Source organism: Hemiscyllium ocellatum, chromosome 6 (assembly GCF_020745735.1).
Source record: "Hemiscyllium ocellatum isolate sHemOce1 chromosome 6, sHemOce1.pat.X.cur, whole genome shotgun sequence".
In the NCBI taxonomy this organism is placed as follows: domain Eukaryota; kingdom Metazoa; phylum Chordata; class Chondrichthyes; order Orectolobiformes; family Hemiscylliidae; genus Hemiscyllium; species Hemiscyllium ocellatum.
This window is the reverse complement of record NC_083406.1, coordinates 118206969-118224074: the sequence shown is the minus strand read 5'-3', so window position 1 is coordinate 118224074 and position 17106 is coordinate 118206969. Positions and strand designations below refer to the sequence as shown.

General features: G+C 39.5%; 1 protein-coding gene across 1 annotated transcript in view; it reads left to right on the top strand.

The window, feature by feature from the left end:
• acer3 (alkaline ceramidase 3) overlaps window positions 1–17106 on the top strand; it is a 186604-nt gene that overhangs the window by 84775 nt on the left and 84723 nt on the right. Inside the window, exons 5-6 of the mRNA XM_060826306.1 lie at window positions 8187–8268; window positions 9597–9632. Coding sequence (XP_060682289.1) covers window positions 8187–8268; window positions 9597–9632 — 118 coding nt within the window. The remainder of the gene's footprint in view (window positions 1–8186; window positions 8269–9596; window positions 9633–17106) is intronic.

Genomic DNA, 17106 nt, shown 5'->3' with positions numbered 1-17106 from the left:
AGGTCGGTGTGTTTGTTGATGGAGTTTGTGGATGAATGCCATGCCTCTAAGAATTCCCTGGCTGTTCTCTGTCTGGCTTGCCCTATGATAGTAGTGTTGTCCCAGTCGAATTCATGTTGCTTATTGTCTGCGTGTGTGGCTACTAGGGATAGCTGGTCGTGTCGTTTCGTGGCTAGTTGATGTTCATGTATGCGGATTGTTAGCTGTCTTCCTGTTTGTCCTATATAGTGTTTTGTGCAGTCCTTGCATGGTATTTTGTACACTACATTAGTTTTGCTCATGTTGGGTATTGGCTTCTTCGTTCTAATGAGTTGTTGTCTGAGCGTGGCTGTTGGTTTGTGTGCCGTTCTGAGTCCTAAGGGTCGCAGTAGTCTGGCTGTCAGTTCTGAAACGCTCCTGATGTATGGTAGTGTGGCTAGTCCTTTTGGTTGTGGCATGTCCTCGTTCCGTGGTCTTTCTCTTAGGCATCTGTTGATGAAGTTGCGCGGGTATCCGTTTTTGGCGAATACCTTGTATAGGTGTTCCTCTTCCTCATTTCGCAGTTCTGGTGTACTGCAGTGTGTTGTGGCCCTTTTGAATAGTGTCCTGATGCAGCTTCGTTTGTGTGTGTTGGGGTGGTTACTTTCATAGTTTAGGACTTGGTCTGTGTGTGTTGCTTTCCTGTATACCCTTGTGGTGAATTCTCCGTTCGGTGTTCTCTGTACTATCACGTCTAGGAATGGGAATTGGCTCCAGTCTCCCAGCACCTCACCTGTGGTTACTGATGATGCAAATATCTTAGCAAGGGGCTTAGCAATCACTTCACTCGCTTCTCAAAATTCTGGGATACACCTGATCAGGTCCTGAGGACTTATTCGCCATTATGCATTTTAAGACGTCCAGCACCACCTCCTCTGTAATATGAGCACTTTTCAAAATATCGCAATTTATTTCCTCAAGCTATCTAGCTTCCATATCCTTCACCATAGTGGACCCTGATGCAAAATACTCATTTAATATCTCCCCCATCTCCTGCAGTTCTGCACATAGGCAGTCTTGCTGGTCTTTAAGGGTCCCTATTCCCTCCCTAGTTACACTTTTGTTGCCAAAAGCTTTCTCGTGTCCACTGTTTGCCCTCCTGATCTCCCTCTTCAGTAAACTTCCACTGCCCTTACTCTTCTCGGGATTCACTTGATCCCTGTTTTCAAACCTGGTACACACTTTCTTCTTTTTCTTGATCAGAACCTCAGCTTTCCTCGTCGTCCAGTATTTCCTACATCTACCAGCCTTATCCTTCACCCTAACAGAAACATACTGTCTCTGGGCTCTCATTATCTCATAAGAATTGAACTTTTGAACAGCGGCTTGTTATAAAAAGGCAATAAACACATTTTCAGGCTGGGAACTAGCTCAGAAAGGCTTGATACCTGGAGTTAAAGCTGTCACAGACCAGAGTTGAATTGGCCATTCTTATTATCCTCTCTTGTATTAAATAGAATTGTAAAAAAAAATATCTTTTGTAAGTAGGCAGTGGTGTGTTTCCCCCCAAATTTGGTTATGAAGTCAAAGTTAAAATGATCTGCAGCAAATTGTTTAAGGTTACAACAAAATAGAGTTTGTTGTTGCATTCAAAACCCAGGGGGATTGGCTCATGCATATTTATACATGGGCATCATAAGGAGAAACAAAAGATAAAGGAAACAAGTTAGAAGTTGATTTAAATCCAATATGTTACAGAGTTCAATTGAGATTCTTCAATTGACAGTGCACAGAGGTCTCCCTTCTAGAAGTCCAGATGGAGTGCAGCTTCTAGTGAAGGTGCAATAATTATAAGCAACATATATACAGATGTTCCGATGTTCCTCACATGATTGTGGAATTTCAGAAATCATTGCTGGCACGAGACTCTGAGACCTGCATAGTCAATAATAAACTTAGAGGGGACCTTTCTGCTTTCTTTCCAGAAATCAGATTCTTGAGAGATTGAGACTGGTAACAGGTGTTCAGCAAGGCCTGGAGCTTCTTACTCTTCTGAATTTACAAGCAGATGATGAACAGAAATTCAGAGTTGTATAATTAAAGATGATCCAAACAAGTCAATTTCAGTAATGTCACTGGGGCTTAGTGTTGAGACACTCAGCTAATGAGGTGAATATGATGTGCCTCATCAAAATCCATTGTGTATTATAGCAGATAATTGTGGAATCATTGGCTTCAAGTCAAGTCATAATGGGTTCCTATGTTCAGACCTGGCTGAGGTAGACATTTTGTCAACTAGTCTTTGGTGTTGGCCTGGAAGGAATGTTTGTACAAAGAGTGCCTGGCCTGATAATTGCTGGGAATTTCTGAAAGCAGTCAATTTGTAAGCTTTGTGTTTGAAAAGAGCTTATTTTAAAATAAAGACAGGATAACAATATAATTCTTTAAAGAAAAAAAAACTAGATTGTCTGCTTCCTGCCTTATTGGAGTGAAATATTATTAGTCCATATTTTAGCAAAATGGTTAATTCTTATGTGATAAAAGTTTTACAATATACTGCAATATTGCAAATTTGGAATTTTAAAATAGAAGCAGATGTGTGATTTCAGTTCTGTGGAGGTAACTTTAAGGCCAGAAGCTACTTGGAACAGAGAATTAAATACATAATTTTCAAGAAGGCATGTCATTCAATCAGCTGCCTAGCAGGATACCTGTGTTACTAATGTATGAAATGTTTATACAGCTGAGTTTATGGGGCCACGAGTTTCGCTTTTGATTTAGGTTCAGGTTCAGAAGCAAGAACAAATTCCACTTCGGAAGGGTTTTAGTTAGCAAAATCTCCAAGCTGTGAGAGTTTGTTAGAAATTGTCAGACTGAAAAGACTTGGACTGGCAGTTCCTGAAGGAAAACTGGACAGAGTTAGTTAAGTAAATCATGAAAGAGTTGAGATAAGAGTGATATTTCTCTAGGATTTGAACATCTGCAAGAGGTATTGCTGAGAAATGCTAAAATTTAATGTTGCTCTTTGTGAAGATCTTTCTAAGCTGTCATATATAGGTGTGTTTCTTTTGTGTGATTTACTTGCATTCTTTTGTTAGAGAACATTTGCAGTCTCATTTATTATCAAGTGAATAACCACCATGGTAACCAACTACAAAAATTAACCTGATGATCTATCAAACCAGTTTTGCTCTGGAATCTGATTTCTCCACCATTAACAGCAGTTGGGATCATAACATTTAGTTTATCCTTGATTACAATTTCCTCTGTGACCTTACCCTACCTCATCTAATCTGAAATTCCCTCCAATCTTACAACCTCCCAGAACACTGATCTATTTCTGGTCTGTTAAGGATTCCCCATTTCAAACACTTGACCATTAGTCATATCTCAAACTGAGTCCTAAGTTCTGGCATTCCCTCTACAAAACGTCCCATCCTTCTACTTCACTTTTCTCAATTGAGGTCATCCGTAAATCACACCTTTTTAACTCTACCTTTGGTCATCCATCCTTGTATCCCTTTAAGTAGCTTGGTGTCAGATTTTGTTTTTAAGTGCTTTTGTGAAGCATATTGGGATGTTTTATTCTTTTAAAATTGCAATATAAATGTAGGTCATTGTTGTAGATCTGAGAATACTTAGAAGTCCAAACTCTGGTGTGTTTAGCAATTATGGAAACTCTATTTTGAATGAGTGTTTACAGTGAAAATGTTAGTAAGGGAGTCTCAATATATTAATGTAACTGAGAATTGACTACATATCTGGTAGCAGCCAATATGAGGTGTTCTTGATTTAGAATACTGCAGTTACTAAACAGACAGTGATCTATGACGCCATATTTGATAAGTAATTGACCATGGAAACCAAATGCAAAATGCTACTACATGCTCATTGATCCATGAATAGTAACCAATAATTTAAAATGTCCATTGCTTTCCAGCATTCTGCTGCATTTTAGTTAATTACTTAATTGAGGTGAGGCCTAGAACTTAGGAGCAGAAGTAGGCCATTCAACCCTTTGTTTTCTACATCTAATGCCAGACCAGATTCAATGAGGGGCTTGGATAAAGTGGACAGGAAAGACTTGTTTCCCCGAGCAGCGAGGTCAGTTATAAAAAGAAGGATTAAAAGAAACCGGTTGAAGCACGAGAGGGGATTTAAGGGAAATCCTATTCACCCACTGGGTGATGGGTGTCTAGAATTCAGTGCCCAATAGGAGCATTGACATACAGAAGGATCTGAGCGTACAGGTCAACAGATCTCTGAAAGTGGCAACACAGGTGGATAAGGTAGTCAAGAAGGTAAATAGCACACTTGCCTTCATTGACTGGGGCATCAAATATAAAAATTGGCAAACTGTATAAAACTTTAGTTAGGCCACATTTGGAATATTGCGTGCAGTTTGGGTAGCCACACTACTGGAAGGACGTGGATGCTTTAGAGAGGGGGCAGAGATAGTTTACTTGATTGTTGCCTGGTTAGATAAACTCTGATTGAATGGAAAGATGAAGGCTGAGGGTTAGAGGTCTACAAAAGTGAGAGGCATAAACAAGGCCTATAATCAGAGGCTTTTTTTCAGGGTGGAAAGGTCAACTAAAAGAGAGCACAGGTTTGATGTAATGGGGGAAAGTTTAGGGAACAAGTATGGGGAAAATTTTTCACAGAGGTTGGTAGATGCCCAGAGAGCACTGCCAGTGGAGGTGGTGGAGCAGGCACATTAACAGCATTAAGGTGCATCTTGATAGAAACACGAATGGGAGCTCAACAATGGGATAAAATCTATGCTTGGGCAATAAGCGGATTGAAATAAGGATTAGGAACCGGCCCAGGATTGGAGGGCCTGTTCCTATGCTGTAATGTACTGTATTTGGCAGTTGAGGTCGCAATCCTGAACTCATTTAAAAGGAACCTGGATCTACAGCTGAAGTGTTGTAACCTGCAACTTGACAGACCTGGTGCTGGTAAAATGAGGCTAGAATAAACAACTAGTTTATTTAGCTGGAGAAAACACAAAGGGCTGAATAGACGCTTTCTGTACTGAAACATTTCTATCATTCTGTGCTACTTCGCACCATGCTGTGTGAGCTATATCAGATAGATTATCATCCTGGTCAGTTGTGAGGAGTCCAAAAGCAACCCTTATTGTGCCCAGCACACATGTGGAGCAGACTTCAGAGGTTACGTGACCCACTACCTAATCCTGTTTGTTTCCACGTGGTGAACTGCTGGGGTAGAAACAAGTAACTTCTTTTCCTTTTTTTTGGAGTAGTATGAGAGTAAAAATGAAATACTGCGGATGCTGGAAATCTGAAATAAACAGAATGCTGGAAAAACTCAGCAGTTCTGGCAGCATCTGTGGAGAAAGAAACCGTTAACATTTCAAGTTCAAAATGACATCTTAGAACACTCTCATGAAGTCTACTGAAGAAGATTCATACTGGATTTGAAATGTTAACCCCAATTATAGCATTTGATTTTCCAAATTTGGCTTAGATCAGCTAACTCAATACAGCTGAGAAATCAAACTCCATAGTCTGTGTAACTCTACCCAATTCAGAAATCTTCTGGTTGAATACAAAGTATTTTAATGCTGCATTTCTAGATCTAGCATACGATATCAGAAGTACTTTATGCCACTGGAAAGAGTTGTGAAATTCATTTGCTTGGTCTTTTCATTCTATTTTTTTTTGTAAATAAACCATTGAATAGGAATCTAGATTCATCCTATTTCAATAATGTAGCCAAAGATGTAGGAACATGTCTAAGACAAAAAAAACCTACAGATGCTGGAATTGAAAATAGACAGGCTGGAAGAACACAGCAGGCCAGGCAGCAATAGGAGGTGGCGAAGTCTGAGTTTCAGGTATAACCCTTCTTCAGGAAGGTTGATGAAGGAGCAGTGCTCCGAAAGTTAGTGTTTCCAAATAAACCTATTGGACTATAACCTGGTGTTGTGTGATTTGTAACTTTCTTCAGGAAGGGCTGTCTGGAGACAGCCTTGCAATCTGACCCATAGCATAAATGTGGGTTAGTTAATGCCCTATCGGGTTACAGACCATCAGTAAAGTAAATGCAGGTAGTTGCTCTCTGGGTCTCTGTTTTAAGAAGAGCTCAGGCTAACTAATTAAACATTGTTAAAAATAACACAACACCAGGTTATAGTCTGATAAAGGAGTGGCACTCTGAAAGCTAATGTGCTTCCAATTAAACCTGTTGGACTATAACCTGGTGTTGTGTGATTTTTAACTTTGTACACCCCAGTCCAACACTGGTATCTCCAAATCATAATTAAACATCACATTTTTAACTTCTTACACCCCATCCAACACTGGCATCTCCAAATCAGGCTAGCTACAAATCCTGAAAAAAAAATCAGAGAGCACTTCTATCCCAGAATAAAAATAAATCTAACCCAACAACATAAAGCTTTTTAGCCATTTGGGCCCATGTAATTCAAGACATTAAGATGAAGAACTTTCTCCCTCTGAGGGAATGAATTTATGGAATTGTTACAGAAATCTGTAGAGGCTAAGTCATTCAGAATATTCCAGACTGCGATGGCCAGATTTTTAAATCAGTGAGGTACTTGAGTGTTGTGGGGATAAGGCAGGAAAGTGGAGTTAAGGATTGTCAAATTAGTCACGATCTCATTGAAAGGCAGAACAGACATGATGCACTGAACAGTCTAATTCTGCTCCTACATTTATGGTCTTAAAATGAAATTGGATTTCTACTTATTTTCTAACCAACAAATTCAGAAATTTTATTGCACACCTCTGAAGCAGGTGGGACTTGCACCTAAGCATTCTGGTCCAGAGACAGAGGACACTGCCACAAGGCTGCTCAAGAATTGTTTGAATCTCGGAGAGCTTCTCTCCACAGAAATCTTTAGTAAAAGACCAAATTTCCAGATTAAATATTGAAAAGAAATGTATTTCTGTTTCACTGCTTTTAGATAGTTAATTTTTAAAAATATCAGACAATTCTTAGTTGTTGCTTCTTTATTCAGTAATTTAATAAAATTTGCAAATGTTGACCTCCTTTCAAGATAAAAGTGTTCACCGTTTCAGTTTGAAAATGTTTTTGACCTTTTGCTATTTACACAATGTTATTTGCTATAATTAAAAGTTTTCTTTTGCTGTAACATCTGAAAATGATGAGATGTTCGGCATGTTTTCATTTAAGTTCAATAATTTGCAGTCGTCGTAATGTGGCACAATGCAAACCATAGAGAGTCGGTAGGAATCCTGTGTAACATTATGCTCGATGTCAAACTGACACATAATGAAGTTGCATTTTCTACGGTGGTATCAGAGCACTTAAGCTACCCCAGTTTACTCAGAAGCTTGAGCATCAGGTGATCAGACAAAGAAGGCCAACTTCTTTAAGAATGTGCATGCACTAAATTCTTTTTTGCAAGGTTTGTAGCTCAGGTTGAGGTTTAGGGTGTAGGTTTGCTCGCTGAGCTGTAGGTTTGATATCCAGACGTTTCATTACCTGGCTAGGTAACACCATCAGTGGCAACCTCCCAAGTAAAGTGAAGCTGTTGTCTCCTGCTTTCTATTTATATCTTTCTCCTGGATGGGGTTCCTGGGGTTTGTGATATCATTTCCTGTTCGTTTTCTAAGGAGTTGATAGATGGCATCTAGATCTATGTGTTTGTTTATGGTGTTGTGGTTGGAGTGTCAGGCCTCTCGGAATTCTTTGGTATGTCTTTGCTCAGATATCAAACCTACAGCTCAGCGAGCAAACCTACACTCTATGCACTATATTCCTTTGTGCAAAGCCATGGGTTGAAAGAGAAAAAGATCAAGCTGTATTCTGTTTCCTGTTACCTGGATCCAGTGTTGCTTTAGATAAAGAAAACTCCAGCTCAACAAAAATGTTCCCCACCATGTAACCTCACAGCACTTTTATTTAAATACATACAATAAGATTTACTTGCTTGGGTCAGATATCTAGCAGCTACTCCCTGATGGTTGAGAACTTGTTAGTTGCATTTCACTGGCCAGAGTCTTGAAGAGAGAAGTAGTGAAAACCAAAAGGCTTTGAGTAATTTTTGGTCCTAGACACGTACAGAGAAGATGATAAATTGAAGTTGACCTTGAATAGTATATCTTTGAAAATTAGAGTCCGTGATTTCCCAAATATGTGTATAACACTTTTATCAAAAATAGGTTTGTGTCCTTTTAGGTCTCTTGAGTCTAATATTCTGTTATTTTGTTCAGGTACGAATGCTTCAAACACAAGAACACGCGCAACTACCTTCTAGCTTTTATACTGGTACTATTCAGTGGGCTAGTGACCATAGTAAGTTTATATTCCTACTTCTTTTAAAATTACTAACCGTGCAGGATATTCACTTTTATATTGCATGATAACTGTTTCAAAATAAAGATGAGTTTTTGATTGGGACCATTGTCTTTGAATCATTGGTGGTCTTGCATCAATGAAATACTTTTGCCCAATCTTTAATTCCAACATAATATTATTTATAGTGGGAGATTGAATCATGCTAGGTAACATCATGAGCAAATGTGTTGGCACTGAGAGAAGCCAGCAGCTGTACTGTACTTGCTTTTTTTAAAAAGTTGATGTAAGGGTGACTTCGGTCATTGAAAGAAAGACAGACTTGCATGTCTTTAGTGTCTTTCACAATCTAGGGACATCCTGAACAGCTTCACAGCCAATAAGGATTTTAATGTATTCACTAATATATGGGAATGTGGCAGATATTTGCACAGTGCAAGTTCCTACAATTTGAGTCGGATAAGTGACTAGCAAAGCTATTTTACTGGTTTTAGCCAGGACATTGAGAAAACTCCCCTGCCTTCATAAGTAGTGCTGAAGGATCTCTTACATTTGCCTGAGAAGGCTAATGGGCCTTGGTTTAATATCCCATCGAAAAAATGGCACCTGCAACAGTGTAGCATTGAGAAGTGTCAACCTACATTTTGAGTTGAAGTCTCTGGAATAGGCCTTTTAGATAACAAGTTTCTGACTCCCCAGCCAAAAGTGCTACCAAGTACTACTACCTGAGATTTAGGGATTCTTCTTGGAGTATGGCTCTTCATTGTGAGTTTTCCTTCCAAATATATTGCAGGAGTCCACCTCTCCTACTGTTTGAGCATTTCAAGATAGTGGCAACCCAAGCAATTTCCTACTGAATGTACCTTCTGTCCAGAGTGGTGATTGGAAGCTTGGTGATATGAAGGGGATTGCCCCTGTATTCACGGTTGTGCAGGGACTTCAAGGTGTTGCCCTAATGCCATGATTAGCAACTTGATGCACATTTTGTAACCGGTACAATGTGTATGAAAGTCAAAATTAAAGTAGCAAAGTGATGAGAAGAAATGTAAACAATCCTGCAGTTTTTCAAGTGAATTGCATTAAGACAAGGCAAATAATGTTTGCACTTGTATATATTGGAACTACTGGAATTCTATGTGGGGCTTGGAGAAAGCCTGGCATTTTTCAACTTAATCTGCCTTAATAACTACTCTTTTTGACTTGGGTGTTGATACTTGGGTGTTCCTTGACCGAAGAACAATTGGGAATATTTAGTGATCCATTGGTTATTTTTAAAGGCTTTTTTTGTTTGTTCTGTGTTCCAGTTATGTTGTTCTTGTTTTGAACAGGTATATCTCCAGTGGAAGGAGCCAGTGTTTCACCAGGTTAGTACTACTAAAGATTACGTTTGGAAGAAGTCCTCTCAATTGGAATGTGAAGAATGGCAGAGTGATTACTTTGAATTCAATAGTTATTAAATTCACAGTGAATGACAAGTTGGTCCTTTCTCCAAAATTCTAAAGATAGCAAAGATAATGGAGTGCTTTTGGCCCATCTAATTTGTAAATGCTCACATAATTGGGATAACATTTTAACATGGATAGAAAATGGTTGGCTAACAGGAGATGAATATCTATGGGGACTCTTTCCCTGCATGGCAAATTGAAACAAGTTGTGTGCTGCAGGGATCATAACTGGGATTTCAACCATTTGCAATTGACACAAATGTCTCAGATGAATGCTTGGAATGTGTAGTTGCCAAATTTGCTGATAACATAGGTAGGAAAGTTTGCAAAGGGACTGTAAGGAGATTACAGAGACTGTGGCTTGATTTTAGGGTGAGAGGGGAAAGATATAAAAGAGACCTAAGGAGCAACTTTTTCATGCAGAGGGTGGTACTTCTATGGAATGCGCTGCCAGAGGAAGTGGTGGAGGCTAGTAAAATTGCAACATTTAAAAGGCACCTGGATGGGTATATGAATAAGAAGGGTTTGGAGGGATATGGGCCAGGTGCCGGCAGGTGGGATTAGATTGGGTCGGGATATCTGGTCGGCATGGACCAGAATTGGACCGAAGGGTCTGTTTCCATGCTGTGCATCTCTATGACTCTATGATAAGTCAGGTAAATGAAGTATAATGGGAATATGTGAAATTGTATGTTTTAGACAAGAAGAATAAAAATGAAGTGTATTACCTAAAAAGGCTAGACTTTACCGAGCTCTGAATGCAGAGGGATCTATCAGAGGTGTGTAAATCAGTACATAAGTCTCAAAAGGTTACTCTATAGGTAAAGGGAATAATAAGGAAATCTAATAGAATGTTACAAGTTATTGTGAGGGAGTTTAAATACAAGAGTAGGGAAGGCTTTGCTTTACTTGTACAGGGCACTAATAAGACCACATCACACTAGTGTTGGTTTCCATACTTAAGATATGCAAATTCATTGGAAGCAATTCAGCGATGATTTACCAACCTAATACTTGGAATGAATGGCTTGTATTGTGAGGAAAAGCTGGACAGGATCTTATATTTGCTGGAATTAGTAGAGTAGCAAGTGCCTTAATTGAAACTCCCAACACTCCTGAAAGGTCTTGGCTGGGTAGCTGTGGAGATGTTGTTTCCTCTCATGGAAGAATCCAGAACTAGGGGTCAGTGTTTAAAATAAGGGGTTAGCCATTTAAAACAGAGATAAGGTGAATAATTTTTCTTGGGCAGATTGTGAATCTTTGGAACTCAAAAGCAGAGATGGCTAGACTCCTGTTAAGCAAGGGAATGAAAGGTTATTGGGTAGGGAGGAACATGAATTTGAGGTTACAGTCAGGTCAACCATAATCTTATTAAATGGCACTGTTGAGTTGAGACACAAAAGCTCTACCTCTTGCCGTTTGTATGTGTGTATTTTAGCCTGCTACATTGACATAGGTTGGTTTATGAAGCCATGTGATGCCATAAGCGTGGGTTTAATCCTCACACTGACTGATGTTACCATGAAGGATTCTACTTTGCCATTGGTGAGGCCTCTTCTGGTGTACTGTGTCCAGTTCTGGTCTGCCTGTTATAGGAAGGATATTATTAAGCTGGGGAGGGTTTAGAAGAGACTTAGCAATGTTGCTGGGAATGGAGGGTTTGAGTTATTAGGCTGGGACTTTTTTCACGGGAGCATAGAAGGTTGAAAGGCAACCTTACAGAGGGTTATAAAAATGAGGGATCTGGTTAAGGTGAATGGCAAATGCCTTTTTCCCTAGCGGTTTCAGGCCTAGGGGTTGTACTTTTAAGGTGAGAGGAGAAAGATTTTTTTTAAATAGACATGAGAGGCAATTGTTTTACACAGTGATTTGTGAGTGGAATGAACTGCCAGAGGAAGTGGTCAAGATCAGAAGTCACATGATGCCAGGTTATAGTCCAACAGATTTATTTGAAATTACAAGTTTTCTGAGCACTGCCACTCAATCAGGTGAATATTTAAAAGACATTTAGATAAGTGCAAGAATAATATATGTTTGGAAGGATATGGACTAAGTGCAGGCAGATGAGACTAGTTTAGTTTAGTTTGGGATTATGGTCAGTTGGACTGAAAAGTCTATATCTGTGCTGTATGACCCCCATTGCTGGAGATGTGGCTCTCAGGTTAAATGACCACCAGTCACCTTTCTCTAACTGGACAGCAGGTCTAGTAAGACTATGGTGACTTGACTTGACCTTGACATAACTGTAATAATTTTAAAAATCACACAACACCAGGTTGTGGTCCAACAGGTCTTTTTGAAAGTACAATCTCTAAAATGGAGGAGGGGGAGGCATGTTGTTAAATCATTAAGAAATGACTTGCTGTGGCATGTCTCAAAATGCAGCATTGCGTAGGGAGGCCAATTACATCAGAAAGTTTCTGCAGATTACTTAAAATAACCTAACTTGAGTTTTGTCATGTCCATGTGGCTACTTTTTTTTTACTGGGATGTATGGAGTGCACTTTTAAATACACAGTTTAGTGAATCTGAAAGCTACATCGTTTCACCATTCGGCAATTAAGTTTGCTTCTCGTGATATTATACTCCCTACTTTGCCAGCCACAAAACCACAGGTTGGGTGTGATACAAAATTAACTTTACCATTGCTGCAGGCAAGTAGATGAGCATGGGAATTAGGTAATTATTCTAAATGATATGCAATACATTTTTTCAACTGGTTGAAAGGAAACGCAAGTCTGGGTGGAGTACGAGTTATGTAGTTGACACTTGGAAAGGTTCCACTAAATCATTGAAACATATAAAATCCTTAGAGGACATGACAGGGTAGCTGCTGAAAGGCTGTTTCCCTAATGGATAATTTAGAGCAGTACATAATCGATTCAAAATAAAGGAACAGTTAATAGAATGTTTAGAACGGAGATGAGGCATTTCTTTACTCAGTGTTGAGATTTTTTTGCAAATCTCTTTCCCCATGACCTGTGGGTGTTTGTTTGTTGAGTATATTTAAGATTGGGATCAGGTGGACAGTGGATTTGAATCTGGACAATGGTCTTATTAAAAGGAGGAGCAGTCTTCTGCTCTTATTTCTAAAGTTTTATTAGAATCTACTCTACTCTACTCTGTGTATCGTCTGGTTTCTTTACTGAAGAATCTACAAAATAAAACCAAACTAGTACCTAAGGGGAAGTAATGCAGTTCAGTCAACTTTCACCTGGATTTCAATCTAGTCTTAGCTAGCAAGATGAAAACTGTCTCTGCCTGCTATCTGTATGTGAAATGGATGACAAAAGCCCATGGTGGCCACAGGCCTATAATACATCCTCATTTGGACAAATTGGGCATTGTAATGGTTGAGGCTGGAGTAGTATGCTGTCACTCTCGTCAAACTTTTCTACAGGTCGAAACATAAACTAAAAACTTGTTTCCCCCTCAGTTATATCAAAATGACTAGTCAAATACCATAACTATGTCAGGTTTTGAACAACACAATCCAGCAACCAGGTTCATTCTGGAATCTAATCATTAGTTTATCATCAAAACAAAACTTGCTTAATGAAGATGCAATAATTGTTCAACACACGCAGTTAGCAATATGAAAGTATAACTGCTCATCCTTTCAAAAGAACAAAAATGTTGAACACTGATCTCAACGAGAAATGAAAGTGATCAGCTGGGCAGTCTGTTCTTGGTAAACTCACCTGCAGCTGACCCTGTTCTTGGACTTTCCAACAATGGAACCAGATAATAACTTGCATCTAATAGAAAAGATGGCAACATATTTCTGGTAGTTTGTTTTTCTTATTGGGTAAATCAGGCCACCTTCACACAGTTTGTGCAGTACTTTCTACTATGCTTATGCAATATTTATTATGTACTTTTTGCCCCCAAATTCTTTTCATAGAATCATGGAAACCATACAGTGTGGAAGCAGGCCATTCGACCCATTGAGTCTATGCCGACTCTCCAAAGAGCATCCAAGCCAGACCTGCCTCTTTCCTCCCCCCCCCCCCCCCCCCCCCCGAAATCTTGCATTTCCCATGGCTAATCCAGCTAGTCTGCACATCTCTGCATTGTGGGAGAAAGCCAACACAGACGTAGGGACATGGTGCAAACTCCACACAAACAATAGTTGGAAGCTGAATCAAACCCTGGGTCTCTGATGCTGTGAGGGGCAGCAGTGCTAACCATTGAGCCACTGTACCGTCCACAGGACTGTGCCAGCTGGAGTCTTCTGGCTTTTCCATGTTGCATCAGGTCACGAGCCAGTGTAGCCACTGTCATCAACTGAAGTGCAAAATGTGCAAACTTTAAGTATTTGTTACTTCAAGAAGAAATGGCACTTGGTGGCAAAAATAGCATAGCCACAGGATTTTTCCAAGGATGACGCACTTGCCTTAATATCCTTTAGGAAGGGCATCTGTAGTCTTATTCATCTGATTGACATCTGACTCCAGACCCACAGTAATGTGGTTGCCTGTTAACTCTCCTCCAAAATGGCTGCGCAAGGCATTCAGCTCAAGGGCAATGAGGCATATCCAGAAAATGTTGGCCATGGTTAATGGTGACCAGAACTCATGAAAGAATAAAAAAGTTAGCCTTGCCATTACTCTCCTATCCTTTCTAGGATGACACAACACAACCAGTGACCATTCAGTCCATTTTGTATCTGCTGTCTCCAGCAGAGACTTTTGTTTTTTTTCACCGCTACTGTTTTGTTCCTCTGTGGTCTCAAGTGCCATGTTTTACAGATTCATCCTTTCTCTATCTCTCGTGATTGAGAATCATTCTACATATTTTTTTCTCCAAAGTTCCTCACCTTACACCATCTTCCTGTCATTGTACAATTTTCGGACTTTTAAGCCAATGCAATAGTACCTAACCAGATTACCTTGTCTTCACTCCTACTGCTTTCAAACTTGATAATGTTATATACAACAAATTTTTGAACTTCGTCCCTTTTATTGAGGCTCCTTACTTTGCAGACATGTAGTGAAAGTGTTGATTGAGGTCCTAATGTGGTTAAGTTCCCAGTACACTAGTAAACATTTGCTAATTTTTCATGGAGATGGTGTTCGATGAATAAAGGCATGTCTTAACTTTTGTATTTTGGCCACTTATACAATCATAAAATCCCTACAGTATGGAATCAGGCCATTTGGCCCATCAGTCCAGACCCAACCCCCTACCCTATCCCTGTAACTCTGCAATATGTTGTTGGTTGTTTTGACAGTATACTTGCTTTATATTCTGGATTAGTGGTGCTGGAAGAGCGCAACAGTTCAGGCAGCATCCAAAGCGCAGCAAAATCGACGTTTCGGGCAAAAGCCCTTCATCAGGAAGGGCTTCCTGATGAAGGGCTTTTGCCCGAAACATCGATTTCGCTGCGCTTTGGATGCTGCCTGAACTGCTGTGCTCTTTCAGCACCGTTAATCCAGAATCTGGTTTCCAGCATCTGCAGTCATTGTTTTTACCGACTTGCTTTATATTGTCCAGTGCACCTAAATAAATACGGAAAGAGCCTAGTGAAGTCTAACTCTGACACATAAACACAAGCAAAGTATTTTGTGAGAGATTTGAGAAGCTAATAAAGAAATGAATGAATAAATACTGTTTTTGTGGTTTTACAAGAATGTGGCAAGTACAAGACTAAGCAGATTGATGTTATAAAAAATGTCAAACATTACAGTTTATTGCTAAGGGAACAAAATTGAAAGGCATAGAACTTGTATTCGATTTATATTAAACCTTGACTAGTTGAAACCAAGAGCACCATAAACAACTCTAGTTGCCATTTAAAAAAAAGGTAAATAGACATACTGGAGAAAATGTAAAAAAGAAATAAGGATAATTTCAGTACTGCAAAATTATATATATAAAGAAAAGATACCTCTGATCACATAAATTATGAGCGTTTGACCCTGGCAGACATGTTTTGCTATTCAATAAGATCTTGGCTGATCTGATTACATGCCTGGTGATAAGTTGAGTCTAGTCTGTTGAAAGAAAAGGAAATTATGGACGACTTGATAAGAGTAGACCCACAGCATGTGGTGAACTAAAGGCCATCCATAAAGGATAATCATCAAGAAATAAATGCAGAATTCAGCCTAAACCTCTCGACTTAAGGCGTGAGACTGTAGATCTTGCTATGAAAGGAGTGATTCGGATGGATGGTATTGATGCATTAATGGCAAGGAAAGTAAGCCCATATGGGAAAATAGTATAGCAGGTTATGCTGAGATTAAATGAGGAAGGAAAGAAGGAACTTGAGTGGGAAATAAAGGCTAGCCTGGACTGCTTAGACAAAGTGACCATTTTCTGTGACCATTCTTTATAATCCTGTGTTTGTGTAATGACGGCTACACTGCTATTGTACCAATGTCCCTTTTTAACCTTTTCTAATAAAAGTGGCCAAAAGCAACAGGCTTTATTTTCCACAGGATAAACCAGCAGTAGCTCACAGTGAGTGTAAATATCCTAGCTTTTTGAGGATTTGTGAACGTTATGTTGTTTCTCCAAATGCCTGATTGACTGACAGAAGGTGTTTACTTTTTCTGCTAAATAAAGATTCAAATTCATACTGAAGATGCATTGTCTGCAGATGTTCCTGACAGCCTTGGCTTAGTGGTTACACCCTCCCATCTGACATGAAGCCAAACGTGAAGGATGCAAGTACCATTCCAGAGATGAGCAATTAATCTGGGCTGGCTGTAGTGGCACAAGTGTAGTGTCCAAACCTCTGAGCCAGGAGACTGAGAGTCAAGTCCCACCTGATTCAGAGGTGTGTAATAACATCTCTGATTAGAATTTTTTTTGAATTGAGGCTGATACTTCAGTAAAGTGCTGTTGGTGTTTTGCACTGTCAAATCATCTTTCCGATAAGATGAAATCTGTTCTCTCAGTTGTCTCTTGGGTGCTGGCAGGTGGGACTAGATTGGGTTGGGATATCAAGTTGGCATGGACGAGTTGGACAGAAGGGTCTGTTTCCGTGTTGTAAATCTCTATACTCTATGACTATGAGTTTGTCATGAAAGATATTTTTATTTGTTCATCATGCGGGTGAAACATCATCTTTGATAAGGCTGTGGTGAGCGACCTCTTTGAATTGTTCTGTTCATGCAGTTTAGATACTTGAAGTATTGGGTAAAGTGTTTCATGATAAGCCTGTATATGGGCCAAGTTTTGTGGCATGCAAACATAGAATACTTCAGTGCTGAGGATTTGCAAGTGGAACTGTACATTTGAAATCACAACTGAACATCCCTGAAGGCAGTGAAAGTTCCAGATGATGGATGGGATGAAGCTGTGAGACTACCTGGGAACAAATTCTCTCTCTCAACTGTATATATTGCACCTCATCTCTGAGACAGGAAATGTTGAGGGATAGTAG